The 13,572-nt window shown below is 40.6% G+C and overlaps 1 protein-coding gene across 1 annotated transcript in view; it reads left to right on the plus strand.

Moving 5' to 3' along the window:
- Positions 1 to 756: 756 nt before the first annotated feature.
- Positions 757 to 13,572, plus strand: part of SNX3 (sorting nexin 3) — a 48,488-nt gene continuing 35,672 nt past the window's right edge. Inside the window, exon 1 of the mRNA XM_052645455.1 lies at positions 757 to 1,150. Within this exon, the coding sequence (XP_052501415.1) occupies positions 989 to 1,150 (162 nt within the window). The 5' untranslated portion in view covers positions 757 to 988. The remainder of the gene's footprint in view (positions 1,151 to 13,572) is intronic.

Here is a 13,572-nt window from a genome sequence, read left to right on the forward strand (position 1 = left end):
GTCGTTTTCCGTTTCTGATAAAGGTTATCTGAATTCCATTTCAAATGCTGCAGCAATGTTTACCCCCCCCCCCCCCTTTTTTTAATTTACTGCAACTGTGTGGGAAGTGAAGGGGAAAAGCCGCAGATCACTCGACCATCAGAAATTCAAGGCAAGTTTCCCCCCATATTATGTTATCTTGTTTTAGAGGACCGATCAGTCTCCCCAAGTGGGTTGACCTTACGGTATGATATTATGAAATAGTTTTTTGACCACTCTACCACATTCAATTTACCAAGCCAGACGCATGCACGGTAAAACTATCAAATTGATGTCAAAAATCATCACTTGAGGCGTTAATTCAAAGTTATCTGGAAAGGCATTTTCAGTGGTTCACAGCGAGACGGTGGATAGGCTGGCATTGAATTAGCGTAGGCAATTTTGCTCGGACTGTGGGCAAACCTCCCCTAGCTCGCCATTTAAATTTTGTCCCCGCGTCTTCCAAGGCCGCGAAGATCTCGCCTAGTGCTCTTTCCACTGCTCCAGGCCGAGGCCGACACGGAAACCGATCCCGACACGGAAATCGACCCCGTAGCAGCTCTGCTTCAGCCCGGCGGGGGCGCGCTCGCCCGGTGCATTGTGGGCTCTGTAGTCCGGCCGGAACCTGTCCGCACCTCCAAGTTCCAAGACTGCGTTTCCCCTTCTCTGCCTAGACCCAGTCCCCTTCCGCGGCTTCCGCTGGGTCTCCCGGGTCTCGGGCGCGAAGTTTCGACAGGTCAGCTGTTTCCCTCCAGGGCACAGGAGGCGGAAGCCGGAGGGACGCGGGGAGGAGCTACGCGCGTGGGGGTGAACGCCCGCTCTACGTGCTCGTTCGCCTTGCGACCGCTGCGCGCGAGCCCGGTGTCCCCGCGGCGGGCAGCAGCAGCGGCGGCGGAGGTGTCGGTAGAACGCTGAGGGGGCGGAGGGAGTCCGCGGCGGCGGCGGCGGCGGCGGCGGCTGCAGCAGCGAAATGGCGGAGACCGTTGCGGACACCCGGCGGCTGATCACCAAGCCGCAGAACCTGAATGACGCCTACGGGCCTCCCAGCAACTTCCTCGAGATCGATGTGAGCAACCCGCAGACAGTGGGGGTCGGCCGGGGCCGCTTCACCACCTACGAGATCAGGGTCAAGGTGAGGCCGTCTTTTCCCCCTACGGAGAGACTCCTGTGGTCCCGGCTGTCCGCCGCGGACCATGGAGCGCAGACCCTCAAACGGCCACTGCCGCCCAGGCGGGGACCCCTGCTGACACGGTGGGGCAGACTTGTCCACGGGCGGGGTCCAGGCCAGGGCCAGTCTTCGTGTAGGGCTTTCGTGCAGGGCTTGGATGGGGGCTTGTAGGGTGAGCTGAGGCCAGCGCTGGCACTTGAAGAAGGTACTCGGAGAAGAGGGCGTGGGTTGAGCGCCTCTGGCCCCTCAAGCAGCTGATCTGGGAATGACATTTGAGTTGGAAAGGGGTAGATCTTTCCAGAACACAGCCCTTTATCGAGAATGGAGCTATCTGTGACTGAGAAAGAGGGTTTGCGCAAAGTTGAAGCCAATCCGGTTTTCTTTTCCTGGAGACTATTCCCCCCGCCCCACCCCGAGTCGGCCAAGCCAAGCTGATTCCTCTCAGGCCCTTCCGTGCTACCAAACTCACCTAGATTGCACGCTTTTCTGAACAGAACCTCCAGAAAGTTTACAAAAGCCTGTCAAATTTGGTAGGGCTGAGCCAGGTGAGAAAACGGTGATGGAAAATGATTGACCTTAGTATTTTGGGCCACAATTGTGCTAAAGGCTGAGGAGTGGGAAGTGTTGCCTGCCTCACAATCAAGACTACCACTGCTTTAAGAAAAGCCTGCTTTAAGAAAAGATCATTTAGGGATCTTGCTCTCCTAATTTCGAGATTTGCATTTCACTGAATGAAAGAATCAGCTGAAGTAGAACCACATTTATAATTTCATAACCAGTATTTGTTGGCAGTAATTCAGATGATTTGAAAGATGCTAATTGAGAATAGTGCTTCACTCTCACTCTCTACTTCAGAATTAAAGAATTTCCTCATGTATGGAAGTATCTTTAAAAATTAGTTACAGTGAAACGAATCCAGCTCCTAATGACAGTAACAAATTACTAAAAATTAAGCCTAAGAATTTGGTTTACAAGTAATCAAATTTTATGTAACAAGTTACTATTAACATTCAAGTGGAGTAATTTCTCATTAACTTTCTAATTTTTTGTGTGGTAAGATAGAATATACCATCTTAACCATTTTTAACTGTACAGTTTAGTAACGTTCAGTTTATTCACTGTTGTGAAACTCAGACACTTAAAAATATTACTTATGTGTTGCTATAAAAAATTAATAATCATCCAACTTAAAATATGAAACTAACCTGTTAAATGTTACAAGTCACCCTTGTCTCTCTAAGGATGTGTAAAACATGAGTCACAAGCAGTCTTGTTAGAGCGAAACTGCAGAATCTGAATTCCAGGGTACCTAAGGAAGCATATTGTCATGTAAGCCTAGTGAAAAAAAATGAGGCATTTTTTTCCCCTTAACTTTTGGAATGGTTTTGCCTTTAATATATCGCAGGTTGTAACTGAAAAAAACTTTTTACTCTCATTCATCAGCATATTTTCCTTTATTTCTTGTGCTACAGCAGAGCTTGGTATTCCTGTTTCTAAACTTCCAGAGCTAGTACTTCCTGTCACACAACTGAAGTGGAATCTCCTCATTTAATAACTTTGTGTTTGTCATGCTGAGTTCTTACATAGTAAATGGACTTTAAGTATAATAACAATTTAAAAAAATTCATTTGATTTTTATTACCAAATAGCTTATGTGACACTTTAAATTGTGCTTATGTTATTGTCATTTGTATTTTGAAGAAAGTAATCCTTTTTAAGAGTGATTAATGAGTTAAGGAATTAACAGTATCCCCCATGGATACTGAGAGATGACTGTACTTACCTCAGAGGTAATATACATCTACATTGGTTTGTTAGATTATGTACACCAGTTTGTTATGTGTTAATAACTGTTAAGTCATAAGTGCTTGTGCCTTCTAAGAAAATATAATTGTTTCTAATGCTTATGAAATACCATTGGGGATTCTCTTAATAATGTAATGTGTTAACTGTAAATGCAGGACACCGTATAGTAAGATATTAGGACTTATTTTAGCAGCATGTGATTTTTGAGAGTAATTAAGGTACAACTGCCAGTGAGAGGAATAGGTAAGTCATTTTGTCATTTATTACTATTTTTCTAAACTGTTCCTTCTCTCCCTAGCCCCTGCTGCTTGCCTTCTGCTGTTGAATTTGACACGTGTCAGACCGTTTTATGTTCCAAAGTTTGGGCCCTTAAACTATCCTATGGTTACACTCTAATTTTAGTCTTGAGAAAAATGTTCCATTTTATAGAATCTGATTGAAATTACTCTAATTCACAGAGTAATTTTATCTGGATGGTGGCACTTCAGAATGCAAGTTTCCCAGTCTCCATTTATCTTTTGGTTTGAGGGTAGTGTTTAAGACTACTAGGATCTCTTGATTATCTCTGTGCTTTTAAAAATAATTGATACAGTATTAATGTTTTTTAAAATCATTCTAATGGTAGGCATAGCAGAGAGCACCATAAATGATTAAAGGATTTGGAAACCTCAGGTTCTAGAATTATTTTGGCATATTAAAGAGAAAACTGAAGGGGAAATTCAGTCACTGTTTATAAAGTTTGTGCTATAATGTGGCTTTAATTTTCTTAAGACTTTAAGTTAATTAAGGTGTATTGTACCTAGAGAAAACTGCTTTGAACCAGAGTGAGTTTAAGGATTTTTCTTGAGCTCTGAGTTCAAAGAATAACTGAGTAAGGTGCAAAATCTAAGGTCCACTTCCCTTCTGTAAAATAAGTGTGCTAATAATAGTACAGTTGGTTCTTTGTATTTGAGGATGCTGGTTCTGCATATGAGTATTCAACCAACGTCCGATCTAAAGTAGTTGGAAAAAAATTCCAGAAAGTCCCAAAAAGCAAAACTTGAATTTGCTGCACACCAGCAGCTATATATATAACATATGCATTGTGTGTTAGGTATTATAAGTAACTTAGAGATGGTTTAAAGTGAAAGAGAGGATGTGCGTAGGTTATATGCAAATACTAAACCATTTTATATAAGGAACTTGAGCATCTGCAGATTTTAATATGGAGGTGTGTGTATCCTGGAACCGGATCCCCCATGGATACTGAGAGATGACTGTACTTACCTCAGAGGACTAATGACATAATACACATAAGTCTCTTTAGCACAGCGATTGGTATATAATAGGCACTCAAAAGTTACTTCTTTCTAAGTACAGATACTTCTAAATTAAAAGTCATTGATCAGCTGACTATATTCTCTACGTTAATGTGCAGGTGAGTTACTAAAATCATTTGATTTTCTTACCAAGAAATCTAATATATCTGTGTCATTCCATGTGGGAAGTTGTGATGCCATTCAGAATGTAGTAAATTTCACGCTTAAGACCAAAAATATTTAATAGAAGTCTCCATATTTTAAGGTGAGGGCTTCCCACATGGTTCTAGTGGTAAAGAATCTGCCTGCCAGTGCAGGAGACCCAAGAGACTCAGGTTCAATTCCTGGGTCGGGAAGATCCCTTGGAGTAGGAAATGGCACCCCACTCCAGTATTCTTGCCTGGAAATTCCATGAGAGAGGAGTCTGGTGGGCTACAGTCCATCGGGTCACAAAGAGTCAGAGACAACTGAGCAACTACGCACCTAAGCACACACAGACATGTTTTAAGGTAGTATGTTTCCTGTGATTGTGCTAGTATTGATTTTTTTTTTCAGTTTGAGATCTAATTGACATATAAAATTGTATTTAAGGTGTACAACATAATGATTGCTATATACATAAATGACTACCACCGCAATTTTAATTAACATTATCACCTCACATGCTTCTAAAAGTAGCTTTTCTAAGTTGAGGCATATTGAAACATAAAACTGAATAGTAAAGTTTACTAATAAACCCTGTACCAGGAAAGATAATGAAAGTAGCATCTTGACAGTATTTGCCATTCTGAACTTGTATTGGTAGTTCTTCTCTGGGTGAGTCCTCTCATTTTAAATTGAGTCATTAATATTCTCTTCAGAAATAAATTAATTTTTAGACTTGTTTTTAGGGTTTATGTGAATTAATTCTTAAAGGGGCAAAATAGTATTTAAAAGAATCAAAGCATTTTGGAGCCGAAGGACATCTGCAGAATCTAGGTAGGTTTATCAATTGACCATGAAAAGTCTGATATACATCTATGCTGCCAGCTATGGCTGACCTCCAGGATCTCTATCAGGGAAAGATAGCTTTGAAGAGTCTGTTCTTACCTAACCCATCCCTTAATGTGGGGGGAGTGAGGCAGTGGCAATTAAAAAGTAGCTCTGTTATATTGTGTTAAGGGATCCTGTTTTATATTGTTCATTTTGGCAGATAAGGGAACCAACCAAGACACAGAAAGATGTCTCTTACCCAACGAAAATCATTGATATCTAACTCAAGTCAAAGTCAGGGCTCCCCTGATGGCTCAGACAGTAAAGAATTTGTGTGCAGTGAAGGAGACCTGGATTTGATCCCTGGGTCTGAAAGATCCCCTGGAAAAGAAAATCGCTACCCACTCCAGTATTCTTGCCTGGAGAATCCCATGGACAGAGGAGCCTGGCAGGCTACAGTCTGTGGGGCTGTAAAGAGTCAGACACCACTGAGTGACTAAGCACAAAGCTCATATGAGTATCAGAGTCAGGGCTGGATTTGAAGTATTGTGGTCCTCATTCTGTTTTGCTTCACAGCTTCAGTTCATTTAAACAATACATTAAAACCTTTTTTATCTACATCCTGGGGAACCCTCAAGTGTCTGAACCTTTAGAAGTCTCAGTATTAGCATCTTTGAGACCAAAGAGTTGACTCTTCATTAATCCACAGTAGATAAGATGCACCCCAGAAAAACAAAACAGCTGAAAAGAATGTACTGTTGAATTCTGTGCTATGAAGAAATCACCTGAAGAAAAAGTGTGTGGTTGATTGGCTCGAAATGCTTATAAAAGGCAAGCTTCTTCTCATGTATAAGGTGAAAAGTGAGGGAATTTATCACCTGAGTACCTGTTGTGTTCCAGACAGTTTGCTGTATATATAATTTAATCTTTGAGTAACCAAGCAGAGCAAATAATATCTTTGTTTTGCAAATGTGGAAGCTGAAGTCATTGTTTATCCTCATCTGTTATTCCTCCCTCATTCTCATTTTAGTCTTGCTGAACTACTTATATCTCCCAAATAAGCTGACTTCTATCCAGGCCTTTGCATACACTTCCTCCTCTGTCTTGCTTTAGCAGCCTTATCTGGCTATCATTACTTGTCCTGCAGAACTCAGCCTTGCTTTTACCCTTTTAGAGATTTTGCTGACCCCCGGAGTCTAGACTGGATTTCCTCCCTGTGTGTCCTTGTAGACCTTTAGGATTATACTTGTTTGCTTGTACGGGCTTCCCTGATGGCTCAGATGGTAATCCTGCAATGCAGGAGACTCGGGTTCAATCCCTGGGTCTGGAAGATGCCCTGGGGAGGGAGTGGCTACCCATTCCAGTATTCTTGCTTGGAGAATTCCATGGACAAAGGAGCGTGGTGAGCTCCAGCCCATGGGGGTTGCAAAGAATTGGACATGACTGAGCGACTTTCACTTTTTTCCCTGTAATTCCTATTTGTTCTGTAACCTTCTAGAGGACGGGGACTGTCATGATCACCCTAATTCAACAGCTGACATTGTGCTTGACATGCAGTGGATACTTTAGGAATAAATGAAGTTTAGGAAGGTTGAGTAACTTGTCCAAAATCACAGCTATTAAATTGCAAAACTGGGATTTGAATATAGATTTTGTGATCTTCAGAGGCCATATTTTTTCTTTCACCTTCACTGAACATTGGTTATCACCTGGGGAGCTTTTGAAATCCTTTAGATTCTTTTTTAATTGGGTTAGGGTGGGATTTGGGAAGTGGTAATTTAAAAAGCACCCCAGCAAGGGCAGCTTGCTAATGTGCAGCAAGGATTGTACCTGGTGGCACCACGCTCTCTGTCTCTTGAGATATGACAGGCAACAGAGAAGTATGAAAAAAAAATAGAGCCACAGTGGTTGGTAGCCTCGATGAGATTTTTTAAAAGGCAAATTCTAAGTTTAATTAGGTCCCATTTGTTTATTTTTGTTTTCATTTCCAGTATTCTGGGAGGTGGGTCATAGAGGGTCCTGCTGTGATTTATGTTGGAGAGTGTTTTGCCTATGTTCTCCTCTAGGAGTTTTATAGTTTCTGGTCTTACGTTTAGATCTTTAATCCATTTTGAGTTTATTTTTGCATGTGGTGTTAGAAACTGTTCTAGTTTCATTCTTTTACAAGTGGTTGACAAGTTTTCCCAGCACCACTTGTTAAAGAGATTGTCTTTAATCCATTGTATATTCTTGCCTCCTTTGTCAAAGATAAGGTGTCCATAGGTGTGTGGATTTATCTCTGGGCGCTCTATTTTGTTCCATTGATCTATATTTCTGTCTTTGTGCCATACTGTCTTGATGACTGTGGCTTTGTAGTAGAGCCTGAAGTCAGGCAGATTGATTCCTCCAGTTCCATTCTTCTTTCTCAAGATTGCTTTGGCTATTTGAGGTTTTTTGTATTTCCATACAAATTGTGAAATTACTTGTTCTAGCTCTGTGAAAAGTACCGTTGGTGGCTTGATAGGGATTGCATTGAATCTATAGATTGCTTTGGGTAGTAGCTTCTGCACAACAAAGGAAACTATAAGCAAGGTGAAAAGACAGCCTTCAGAATGGGAGAAAATAATAGCAAATGAAGCAACTGACAAACAACTAATCTCAAAAATATACAAGCAACTTATGCAGCTCAATTCCAGAAAAATAAATGACCCAATCAAAAAATGGGCCAAAGAACTAAATAGACATTTCTCCAAAGAAGACATACAGATGGCTAACAAATACATGAAAAGATGCTCAGCATCACTCATTATCAGAGAAATGCAAATCAAAACCACACTGAGGTACCATTTCACTCCAGTCAGAATGGCTGTGATCCAAAAGTCTACAAGCAATAAATGCTGGAGAGGGTGTGGAGAAAAGGGAACCCTCTTACACTGTTGGTGGGAATGCAAGCGAGTACAGCCACAATGGAGAACAGTGTGGAGATTCCTTAAAAAACTGGAAATAGAACTGCCATATGACCCAGCAATCCCACTGCTGGGCATACACACCGAGGAAACCAGAATTGAAAGAGACACGTGTACCCCAATGTTCATCGCAGCACTGTTTATAATAGCCAGGACATGGAAACAACCTAGATGTCCATCAGCAGATGAATGGATAAGAAAGCTGTGGTACATATACACAATGGAGTATTACTCAGCCATTAAAAAGAATACATTTGAATCAGTTCTAATGAGGTGGATGAAACTGCAGCCTATTATACACAGTGAAGTAAGCCAGAAAGAAAAACACCAATACAGTATACTAACACATATATATGGAATATAGAAAGATGGTAATGATAATCCTGTATACAAGACAGCAAAAGAGACACTGATGTATAGAACAGTCTTGGACTCTGTGGGAGAGAGAGAGGGTGGAATGATTTGGGAGAATGGCATTGAAACATATAATATCATATATGAAATGAATCGCCAGTCCAGGTTCAATGCATGATACTGGATGCTTGGGGCTGGTGCACTGGGACAACCCAGAGGGATGGTACAGGGAGGGAGGAGGGAGGGGGGTTCAGGATGGGGAACATGTGTATACCTGTGGCGGATTCATGTTGATGTATCACAAAACCAATACAATATTGTAAATTAATTAACCTAATTAAAATAAATAAATTTATATTTTAAAAAAGGGCAAATTCTAGGGTGGTGGGGGGAGGGAAGGGAGAAAAAGAAACAGATCCTTACATGTAACAGAGAGGAAAACCAGTGATATTGGCCAAAGATGAAAACTATTTTTAAAGGGGAGACAGTTTAGATACTATCAAAGCATGCCAACAACTTAGCTTTGGGGGAAGAAGAAGCATTTACTACATTCAACCAAGCCTGATCTTTTCACCCCTGTTTTATACCATCATGTCTATCCCTATGTAATAATCATGAAAGTAAGCCGGAAATCAGGAAGAGACAACATTTATATCCATTTAAGAAATCTTTGTATTTTAGTAGTATTGCCACTCTATACCTTTAAAGTGGAAAATCTACTAGTGCTTAATTTTCAGGTATTTTGGTGATTCCATGAGATTTTTCATCTCACTTTCACAGTCATACCAAAAAAAAAGGATTGATATGTTATTTTTAGATACTTTTATGTTTGTACCATAATATGCTGCTTCCATGTAAGCAGAGCCAGCAGTTTTTTGACTATCAGATAAGAAAGATGGTGTCCGAGAAAATCACTACTGTAATCCTGGTACTGCTGTTTACGGATTGCTTAGTTAAATGATTTAAAGCTTTCAGCCAAATAAGGTGTTCTTTTAAAGAAATATTTAACTTAGAACCTATGAAATTGGACAGCATAGTAAAATATAACATATGGTCAGTTAAAGTATAGTTTGGACTGTTCTCACAGAGACCTCAAAAACTGAGTTAATTTTTTCATGTGAAGAAGTCTTGAGCAGGCCAGGGCTGGCATTGTGACTTGACTGTGAGCTTCCCGGTATCACATCCACATTCTAGGCAAGGCAAAGGCACATTTCTGCCCCATTGCCACATTTGGCGATAAAGGAAGCTGCGGAATTTAGTCTAGCTGGGCAGCCACGTGGAGAAAGGAGGAACAGACGCCGTTCTCCGCTTCCACACAGTGGTGAGGAAGTGATTGGGTCCGTCCTCTAGGGTGTGGCATGGCAACATTCTCATCTTGTCTTTTTTTTCTTTGTTTGCTGATGACTGAGATTTCAAAGTTTAGAGAAAGTTTATTTTATTTGTAAGAAATAAAATTTGAGCTTCTGTTGGTTTTGACACTCTTGAATGTAAGTTGGTTTTTGTTTTATTTTTTTTTTGATGTAAATAAGTTTGACCCCTTCCAGAGAAAATTTTGGTGAGTAGAAAAAGGAGGCAGGCATGAAGACATGGCATGTTTGATAGAAGTATATCATGGGGTCGAGTTTGGGTTAGAAGTACGGAAAATACATGATTAACTTTTTTCTTTTTTTTTTTGCCTTCAGTGACTGTTTAAAACTATGTAGGAGGTTTTACTTGGGACCAGTGTTTTAGTTGATGACATTGTATAATGGAGTATATTGTTTGAGCCACCTAAATGAGTGAGGTCAGTGTCTCTTACCAGGGAATCCTAGGAAGACAAAATAACTTTAATTAAATTACTTAGTGCCTAACAATACTAGAATGATGACTTTCTAATTCTTTGCTCTCTAGACTATTATAAATGAAGTAGCATCTCTGTTTCCTTGGCTTTCCTAAAATTATGCCACACCTGCCACCTATAGCTTGTTTACTTTCCGTTTTTCCCCTTCCTGTCCTTGTGGGATGAGCTTCTCTGTTCTGTAGTAAGTTTGAAAATTCTGATTCATTTAGAGGAACAAAGGAGCCTCAAAGTTCCTTTTCTTATGTCTAGTTCTCAATATCTCCTCTTTTGCCATGACATTACGGATCATTTTCATGTGGAAACAAAGATAATAGTCTTGTTGGCTAGGCATACTTCCGTGTATCACCAGACCTTTGCTTAAATTTACACTCAAAGATTTCCCTCATATTATATAATGGAGAACAGTCTTAAAACACTGATCACTGTAGAACAGGGATCAGCAGCTGTGGGCTTCCCTATTTAATGTTTTATTAGAACACAGCATATCTTTTAATATTTTGTTTACATAGTATTAATGACCACTTTTGCACTGAAAGGACAGAGTTGAGTAGTTTCAACAGCCTAAAATATTTACTGTCTTGCCGTTTGAGGAAAAGTTGGCCAGTCTGTGTTTTATGTAGCTTTGGAGTAGTGGAAAGCACAGCACTTAGAGAATCTTATTTGATTGTAAAGTGTGGTCCTGTTCTTGGGTGCTGAATGAAATAGTAGACACCATTTTTTCCTTCTAAAGGTCGAGTTTTTGCAAAGACACAATCTAACCTTGTGAGTCATTACATCTGCTGTTCATATGAAGGCCAGCCACAAAGATTTTCAGTTTGTAAAACTAGTTTTCTCACTTGAATACTTTTGTAAACTCCTTTGAATATCTAGAGAGAGAGAGAGTTGGGGCTGATAAAAACTGTTAGGTAGCTAGTTCATGGTGGTTTAGTTTCAGTTGATAAACCAGTGACAAAACTGAAGGTGGTGCCTGACAAAACTATAGTTTGTTCCAGCCAGGACTGGGGTTTAGATATTTTGTAGCTCAGAATTAATTTTTTCATACCATATCATCATTTAACGTTTTGTGTTCTTACATGGTAATTCTCTACATGTTATAGCAGTATGCCATTATTAAATGATTAAATTGGTATTAGTTGAACTACTGATGTGGGTAAGTTTAATGTGTGAATTGTAGAAAGGGGTTAAGTTGAAAATTGAGGAACTGTGATATTCTCAAAATGGAACAATATAGTAAATTGATAGAATTTTTATCTTAGTTTAAAAGGGCAGATGATGTTGATATACTTAAGCTGAAATAAATTGTAGAGATTTTCACTTAGATGTTAGATATGGTTCTTATCTGTAATCTGTGCATTTGCCCAGTTTTATTCTCTTAAGACTCTAATCAGTTTTTTCCTAACGACATTTCTTTTTAGATTCAACTTAACATTTGAGTGGCTCCCGTGGGCCAACTCAATGGACATGGGTTTGGGTGGACTCTGGGAGTTGGTGATGGAGAGGGAGGCCTGGTGTACTGTGGTTCATGGGGTTGCAAAGAGTCGGACCCGACTGGGCGACTGAACCGAACTGGAATGCTAAGTTTAAAAAGATGTGGTTGCTGCATTTAGAAGTTCACACCAACCTGAAACAGGACTGGATGTTTTCTTTGATCAGTTTTCCCTAAAACTGTCCAATAAATGAACATTTATGAACTACCTAGTACATGCTAGTCACTGTGTTAATGTATGACTTGCTCTTAAAGGCAGGAAGCTTATAGACTGGAGGTAGGGAGGTAGGTCAGTTTGATTCCATTCAGTTCAATGTAATGATACAACCTAGATAGCATATTCAAAAGCCGAGACATTACTTTGCCAACAAAGGTCCGTCTAGTCAAGGCTATGGTTTTTTCAGTAGTCATGTATGGATGTGAGAGTTGGACTGTGAAGAAAGCTGAGCGCTAAAGAATTGATGCTTTTGAACTGTGGTGTTGGAGAAGACTCTTGAGAGTCCCTTGGACTGCAGGGAGATCAGTCCTGGGTGTTCTTTGGAAGGAATGATGCTAAAGCTGAAACTCCAATACTTTGGCCACCTCATGCGAAGAGTTGACTCATTGGAAAAGACTCTGATGCTGGGAGGGATTGGGGGCAGGAGGAGAAGGGGACGACAGAGGATGAGATGGCTGGATGGCATCACCGACTTGATGGATGTGAGTTTGAGTGAACTCCAGGAGTTGGTGATGGACAAGGAGGCCTGGCGTGCTGCAGTTCATGGGGTCGCAGAGAGTCGGACATGACTGAGCGACTGAACTGAACTGAACTTCGTGAAAATAGTCATAATGTACAGTAGAACCCAAGCCTGCATAAAGGACCAGAGAGAACACCTGTCTTTTCCATTGTCAATGACCTGCCAAAGTCACACAGTATTAATACTGGATTTTGACCACTTTATGCCCTGGGACCTATTGTTACTGTCTGGCTCAAACGTCTTTCCCTACCTCTTTATTTATGGTTTGTTTTATTTTAAGCATGTCTTGGGCAGTTGCTGTGTCTCAGCTGGTATGGTAGGCACTTTCTTCTCTGTTTTCTTTGATACAGTTTTAGTTATCTGCCTCTTCTTAGAAATTGTAATCGCTCTTATTTCCAGTTAGAACAGTTCATAAAAATAGCCAGGGTCATTCTTATTTAACAGTCATTTCCTGTATCAGCCTGATCATGCTTTGTGATACAGCCATGAAAGTCTACCTGCTGTTCTCCTCTCTCATCTAACCCAAATGACCTTCTTTATTCCTCCTGCCAAAAGCTCATCCAGATATGTAAATATTGTAGACTGGTTTTTCCCAGTAACCAATATTATGTCAACTGCATAACTAACCACCCCAACAACAGTGATTTATTTCCTACATTCTGTGGTCTGGCTGGGCAGTTTCTGTGTGCTGATTTGTGCAACTGTTTTGAGCTGGAGAGCTGACATGTCTGGCTGTCTATCTCCTGGGGCACCTCATTGTCTTCCACATGGCCTCTCATTCTCCAGTCGGCTCTACTGACTTTCTTATATGGCTATCTCAGAATAGCATTCCCAGAGAATGAAGATAGAAAGTTGCAAGACCTCTTGAGTTTTAGGCTTAGAAAATTGCTTGTCACTTCTACCACATTCTCTTGCTCAAAACAAGTCCTGGCTAGTCTAGATTCGGAG

This window comes from Budorcas taxicolor, chromosome 9, assembly GCF_023091745.1.
Source record: "Budorcas taxicolor isolate Tak-1 chromosome 9, Takin1.1, whole genome shotgun sequence".
NCBI classification, from domain to species: Eukaryota; Metazoa; Chordata; class Mammalia; order Artiodactyla; family Bovidae; genus Budorcas; species Budorcas taxicolor.